The sequence below is a fragment of the Cyprinodon tularosa genome, unplaced genomic scaffold (assembly GCF_016077235.1).
Source record: "Cyprinodon tularosa strain WSP-4 unplaced genomic scaffold, ASM1607723v1 ctg744, whole genome shotgun sequence".
Lineage (NCBI taxonomy): Eukaryota > Metazoa > Chordata > Actinopteri > Cyprinodontiformes > Cyprinodontidae > Cyprinodon > Cyprinodon tularosa.
The window spans coordinates 80,000-87,479 of record NW_024039501.1 but is presented as its reverse complement, the minus strand read 5'-3'; the positions used below and the strand labels follow the sequence as shown (position 1 = coordinate 87,479).

Here is a 7,480-nt window from a genome sequence, read left to right as displayed (position 1 = left end):
CCAAATGTTTCAGCAGTCCACCACGTTTTGGTGTTGAAGTCTCAGCTCATCCACTGCATGCTCGCGCACACGCCTTGGATCCGTGGAACGTGTCCAGGGTCAGTTTCATGTCCTGTGCGTGTGCGTGCGTGCGCGCGCGCTCCTTTAAGTGGAAGCCTGCTGCACATTTATCCACGTCCGAGAGGATAAACAGTGAAGGACAGATGTCTGTTGGCAGATTCCTGCAACAGAGAAGCTCCGTGACTGGTCCGTGTGACCCCCCCCCCCCCCTCCCGCAGCAGGAACAAAAAGACATCTGAGACATGTGGATGGGGAGGAAAGTTGAGAGCACTTGGTGAGGCCGCCACAGCGCTCCGGTTTCATAAGTTCTCTGTGAGCCGAGGCGCGCAGGTTTTTACGCATCGCATCCATTCCTGTCTCTGCCGAGGAAACAGGCAGCGGGTCCTTCTGTGGAGCAGATAACAAAGTTTACTCTTTTTTTTTTTTCTTTATCACGTATTTTCTTAGATTTTTATGTCCTATAAGAAAGAAACAAGTCAACGCGCATTCATGGAGGTTCAGAAACAGAGCTGCGTAAACTTGTGACACTGGGAGGCTTTTTTTTCTGCATTCCTTTAAATTCCACCTGATGCGTAAAAAAGGTGGAGAAACTCCGGACTTCTCTGGTTCCGGCGCAGCTCCGCGGACGCGCGCGCCTCCCTCTCTCTCTTCCTCTCCCTGGACTTTCAGAAACCGACCAGAACTCCGTCCTGCTTGGAGCTCCATCCGCGCCGTGTTGTTATTTACTCATTAGACTCCATTAGAGGCAAGACTGAACAGGTTAGTGGAGGTAAAGAAAGAGGGAGCCTCGCCTGAAAAACTGGCTCCTGTTCATCCAGCGATGGTTTGACGTGAGTCACCGGAGCGACACAAGTAGATTGGGGGTAAACATTTTTTCCTCTTCTGACTGTTTGACTGTCTGTCCTCCCACCTCCACATCCACCTCTCTCTCTGTTGGATTGTTTACGCCACAGCAAAACAAACTCTGGAAAGCTGCAGTTTATTTTCCTCCGCCTGGATGATCCTCCACAAATTCCCATCTTTCCTCCTGAAACACGTTTTTTTTTCACTAGAAGAAAGGAAATATTCCAGATTCCCAATAGTGATATGAGGATCTGCTCTAAGTTGAGCTTTTAAACTTGAGGACTGATTGTTTACCAACCAATCTTTTTCTTTTTTCTTTTTTTATCTAAGGGTGCTGAAACACCAAAGAGGGGAAAAGCGCATTCTGGACGCGCTGAAAGGCGCAGGGAGGCGGCGCCTCGGATCTTTTTTCGATGGCTCCTTGCAGCCTGCTTCTGCCTCAGATGAGACATTTCGCCGCGGACAGTAGCGAGCCGTGACGCCACGCCGTGAAAACATGACGCGTCGTAGCGCACGGAGAGCCGCAGGCGTCGGCGGCGGGTTTCCTGCTCCTTCCGATGCGCACCGGGAGCGGATTTCCCACGGGACAGCTGGTAAGCGCCGATCGGCTCCTCTGTAAGGTCCGGGGGACCGCAGCATGTAGCTGGCTGTGATGTGGCGGTTTGTGTGCGCAATGCTGAATGGAGATCCTGAAAAAAAACAACCACTGACCCGATTGTTTTGATGTTTGACTTCCTTTCACTTCAGTGGCTTTTTTCTCCCTGGACGCACCTGCCAGCTGCTGGTGACTCAGGATCACTATGACCTGCAGTCAGATGCAGGAGTTATAGTAAGGAGTTTTAAGCTGTGGGTGTGGGGCTTTAATGTGGAGAAATATAAATCAAATTGTTTGTAAGAAAGAGAAAGTAAAGCTAAAGGGCTTCCTGTCTGTGGTAAGTTGCAAATCCAAGAATCAAAGTGTTGCTAATCCACACACACAGGATCAGCAGCAGATTAGGCGTGTTAAAGGAATAGTACACCCAAAACATGATTAGCCTTCATTTTCTACTCACCTCCATGCTGAACAACACTCTGGAGTACTTTTTTGATATCTCAAATGCATCTGGAGATCTGGGAGGCTTCTTGCTGTCTGCTGACATTCAAATAATGGAGGTCCATGGCGCCCGAGACAGAAAGGTCCATAAAAGTCCACAAAAACGTGTCAATATTCCTCCATACTGCTCGTCCAATGTAATCCAAGTGTCCTGAGTGGGTAGCATCCAGAATTTACTCGAAACGAAGTCATTTAGAATGTTTTTAGAGCATAAACAGTAGTGTATAGGATTTCCTAATAGCGCCCCCATGCACGCTCACGATTCTACGGAAGCCGGCAGACCAAACCGGAAGAAAGTGCGCATTCAGCGTCTGGTCTGCCGATAATGCAAGCGTAGAAGAAGAAATGTGCTGTTTACCTGTGCAAAGAAAGAAACAACGAAAGAAAAATGTCTGAGGTCTTCAGTGTTGAGGAAGAGCATGAGTTCTTTGCCGAGCTGAATGCGCTGGTTTGGTCTGCCGGCTTCCGTAGAATCGTGAGCGCGCATGGGGGCGCTATTAGGAAATCCTATACACTACTGTTTAGGCTCTAAAAACATTCTAAATGACTTCGTTTCGAGTAAATTCTGGATGCTACCCACTCAGGACACTTGGATTACATTGGACGAGCAGTATGGAGGAATATTGACAAGTTTTTGTGGACTTTTGTGGACCTTTCTGTCTCGGGCGCCATAGACCTCCATTATTTGAATGTCAGCAGACAGCAAGAAGCCTCCCAGATCTCCAGATGCATTTGAGATATCAAAAAAGTACTCCAGAGTTTTGTTCAGCATGGGGGTGAGTAGAAAATGAAGGCTAATCATGTTTTGGGTGTACTATTCCTTTAAGAGGGCAGGGATGCTGCCTCAGGATGTTTGGATCACACTGTCATTATCCCCCCCCAGCCCCCCTCACTCAGCTTGGGGTACTTAATGTCCAGAAAGTGGTAGAATGAACTGCTTGCAGATGAAAGGGGAATCAGATGATGTCTCACTGAGTCACTACTTGGAGGTGAACTTTCATTCTTGTTCCGTGACTCAGTGACTTGCTGACTCGTTGAGTCATAGATGTTCACCAAGTCACTGAAAGGGTTTGGGATCTGAAAGCTTGTGGCCTTTGCTGTGAGGCCGAGTGGGTTTCAGATGCGTTTTCCATCTAATCCGCTTCGCAAACGCATCATTTAATGTGTTTAAATTGTTAGGTTTATGCTTTATACATCATGTGCATTGTTACTTTGTTAGCCAGATTAGAGAGAGTAGATGGCCTTCCTTCACATTGTGGATGTCACTGTGTGTACGGAGGTCATCTAATCAGGACAGCCTTCGTGTCTTTAAGAGTACACAGGATATGGGCACATCTTGGAGCCGGTCTGATAGAGGAGAGCTATCTGTAATCCTTGGGCATTGATGTCATGTCAGTTTCTGATACGGACAGCTAAGCATCCACCTGATGCAACACATAGACTCATGAGCTATAAGAAGCAGGAGATGACCTTGTTCGGGGCTCAATCTTTGCCGGACGCTCGCGGACGTGATTTTTGAGCCCACAGCTGTGCAAGCTCCAAGCATTTTCTCTGTCCTGTAATGACCTGATCTGGAATAAACTCTGTTACCTTTTTAATCCTGTTTTAGTCCTTTTTTATAGGGTTTTACCCAGTTTGAGTTAAGAGTAGTAAATAACTTGCTCCCAGGAAAAGAACCGTGAGGAAGCCCCCTGTGGCGCAACAGCCTTTTCTTTAGGGGACATAACTTCCTCATTTTAACAAAATGAAGGTTTAGGTGTGAAGTAAAGGGAAACATTTTTAAAGACAAATTAAAAGTGACTCTCAGGCCCCGTCCACACGAAGCCAAACCCTGGCCTAAACGCACAAATTAATCACCAAACCAGCCTCTCATCCACACGAAGCCGGCGTTTCGGGGGTCTGTAAACGATCTTTTTTTTATTCAGCCTTCAGAGTGGGAAGATTTCGAAACGCCGTTTTCGCGTCTCCATCTTTACGCTCTAACCGCATATTTTTTTCACACGCATGCGTCATAGCGTCGCCTCTAAACACGCATGCGCGACCAGTATCACAACAACAATGGCGCCGTTGCTGCTAATGCTACTCACCCTGCTGTCGGGCTTACAACAGAATCTTCTTCTTCTGGAATATCTCCAGGAAGAACAGAGCAATATCGAAGACATAGTTCAGCACCTGAATTTGACTGAACCACGAAAATGGACCCGCAGGGCAACCATGTATAAATATTAGTGCGCATGCCCAACATTTCGTCGCCTATTTTTGCTTTGGCACCACAGCGCCACTTACAGGCCTGGCATACATTTTGCAGCGTTTTCATGCATTCGTGTGGACGATCACATTTATTTTACGTCTCCGTCTTTACGACAAACGTTTTGGAAAATATCAGCGTTTCGTGTTCGTTTTGACTTCGTGTGGACGGGGCCTAATACTATGTGACTCTATGAAACAAATCAAATTAACTAACTTTAGCAGTTATTTATCAGTTAATAGAGGACCCCTGTGTGAAATTTGACCCAACACTACAAAAACTGATCTAAATAAGTACAAATATCTTAAGAAAACTGTATTTGGCATAATTTAGGTATATAAATACTATTTTTCCCTTAAAATAAGGTGAGTAGATAATAGGCACTTGAAATTAGATTATATAATTGTTTATTTTTTTTATTTTTAATATAAATCATCTTATTCTATTGGTAAATTGTTTATACTAACCTGAAAGAAAAACGACGATCTCAGAATTTGCCAGGGCAGAAATAATGCCTCAGTTCTGTAAGTCATTTTTTATTTAAATAAGTGTATTTTCTCTTGATTTAAACAAGGAATGACGATAACTTGTCAATGGAAAAAGATGATTTACCTTTAAAAAAGGAAAGACAAACATCTATAATCTGAAATCAAGCAATATCATATCGTATTCTCAGTACTAGGATGCTCATTCCTTTGGCAGATCATATTATTCACCTGCAAAAAATGCAAACATTTATTTGCAAAAACTAACCTATATTTTGATAAGTTTTTACAGTTTAAGTTATTTTAAGTCCATGAGGAGGGCAACCTGTGTACTTAAAAAAAAAAGCTTAAAACTTTCCTTTATCGTGACGCTTATAGCTTAGAGTAGCTCAGATTATCCTCTCTATAGTTATGCTGCTATAGGCTTTGTCTGCTGGAGGACATAGGGTCCACTTTTTCTCTATCTCTGCTTATTCTATCACTTTTCTCCAATCAGAAAGGAAGCTCTGGAGTTTATATCTGAGTTAGGGTTGTAAGGGGACACAGAGCTCTGTATTTTTATTTGAGCTGCAGCTTTGGTGAAATGTTCAAACCTTCATTATTATGTTTTGCTTTATGCAAGTCAGCCGTCTAATTTCATTAGGACATAGAAAGACATTTTTATTGCAATGGGATACTTTTGCAGGGTGGTGTTTGTGTGTAGAGAAGCTTTAGCATCCCCAGAGGTATGTCACACACCGCTTACCGAACGCCTGTGAAATGCATGCAGAACCTGTAATGAAACAATGTTGTTTTCCTTGAGCCTTCAAGCGGGTTCTCATGTTAAACAGGAGGGTTTGCTCTTGGCTCGGGGCATCTCGCACCGCCCCGTCACGCCGCAAGTGGCCTTTACTTCCTTTTAGTCAGAGGTCAGGAGGTCGGCGGCCCCGCTGAGGGTCAGGTACAGCAGACTGGCGTGTTCTTCTTACCACCCTCCTGCTGATGTGTGGTCTGGTTTGTTTTAACAGGCATGTGGCTTCGGTAGAATTAGCGGCGCTGTTATTTGCTGTTAAGGGTTTTAACTCTTTGTTGCTCAGCTGCTGATCAGAGTCGTAGAATGCTGGTTAGACGGTGGAGATAAGCTTCTATCCCAAAGGCTTCCTTATAAAAGTGATTAGTGGCTGTAAAACTGGTATTTTCTGGCATTTAGCTTGATGCTTTTATTTTATTCTCTTAAAGCAGGAGTTCTAAAACTAGGGGAGAGGATTAGGGCCAGTGGGAAAAAAAAAGTTAACACATTTTTAAATTTTATTTCAGTTTAGTATGAGAAAAAAGTCAGAAGTCTGAGTTTTTTTCTCAGAATTCTGACTTTAATCTCAGAATTCCGACTTTTTTCTCAGAATTCTGACTTTAATCTAAAAATTCTGACTAAATTCTGACAATAAAAAAAGTCAGAATTCTGAGAAAAAAGTCGGAATTCTGAGATTAAAGTCAGAATTCTGAGAAAAAAGTCGGAATTCTGAGATTAAAGTCAGAATTCTGAGATTAAAGTCAGAATTCTGACTTTTTTCCCGTCCTAAACTGAAATAAAATTTAAAAATCAGTTAACTTTTTTTTTTTCCCAGTGGCCCTAATCCTCTTCTGTATAAAACTTTTCAACTGGTGACCCCAAAAATAAAAATACAACAGAATGACCCCCCCCCAAAGTACATATAATAACTAAAAAAATTTTAAAATGACATTTGATTATTTCATTTATCATTTAAATGTATTTTTAAGTATTTCATGTTATGTTAAATTGTTTCATGCTGCCTTTTATAATTTAATGATATAATTATGTTATATATATGATATAAAATATATAATATTTTATATAAATTATTATTTTTTTTAGAAAAACAATTTTTTACATAAACATGCATATACATTTACACTTGTAAACACATATACATACACACACATATATTTCTTATATAATTATGTTATTAATCTTGTATGAGATGCAGGAACAAATAGATGCCACAGCTATTTAATTCATTTATATTCATTTATTTCATGGGACTTTCCCTTTGCTAAGGATGCACTGATTGCACTTTTCTGGCTGATCGCTGATAACCGATCTTTGAAAGCCTGACAGTCTGACTTATACCAACATTTTCTTGATAAAAATTGAAGGAACATGTGAAACAGTAGTAATGAGTTTTAAATAAGACAGAGAATATGTCTTAAATATGAATGAAACATTTATTGCGTGGACAGTTTTGTAGAGGTAGGTAAGATCAGTGGTTGAAATCGGTTTCAACCACCAAGTATTGGCCGATCACTATTCTTCTGAAGATTTATGAAAATTGTAGCCGGTCGATTGGCTGGCCGATAAATCGGAGCGCCACAACTTACCCCAACGTATATAGAAGAAGTCATGTCCCAATAATTTTGAAAACCCTTTTGAGATTCATCACTACCCAACAATTGTTCCCTCTTAAATTTCAATACGTATGGGCCAGGGGCGGATTTAGGGAAATTTAGGGCCCTAGGCAAAAACAGGCAGGGGGTCCTCTGAATGGAGAAGACAACACATAAAACAGCCCCATTCTACAGATATAGAAATGTTAATAGAATAGACATCCATTATCTGTTCTAGGTTGTGTCCCTCTCTTCTTGTCCCTTTTCTACTTGTTTTCCTCTCTATGTTTTGTACTCAGCTGACTTTTCATGCTGTCTCTAAAGGAATGAAAGATTTCTTCCAAGCACTAAGCTCACTTAGCTGATTGC

The 7,480-nt window shown here is 42.2% G+C and overlaps 1 protein-coding gene across 1 annotated transcript in view; it reads left to right on the top strand.

Moving 5' to 3' along the window:
* The first annotated feature begins 203 nt into the window (after positions 1-203).
* The window catches only part of LOC119773117, a 56,393-nt gene continuing 49,116 nt past the window's right edge, over positions 204-7,480 (top strand). Inside the window, exons 1-2 of the mRNA XM_038269941.1 lie at positions 204-923; positions 1,234-1,496. Of these exons, the coding sequence (XP_038125869.1) occupies positions 1,400-1,496 (97 nt within the window). The 5' untranslated portion in view covers positions 204-923; positions 1,234-1,399. The remainder of the gene's footprint in view (positions 924-1,233; positions 1,497-7,480) is intronic.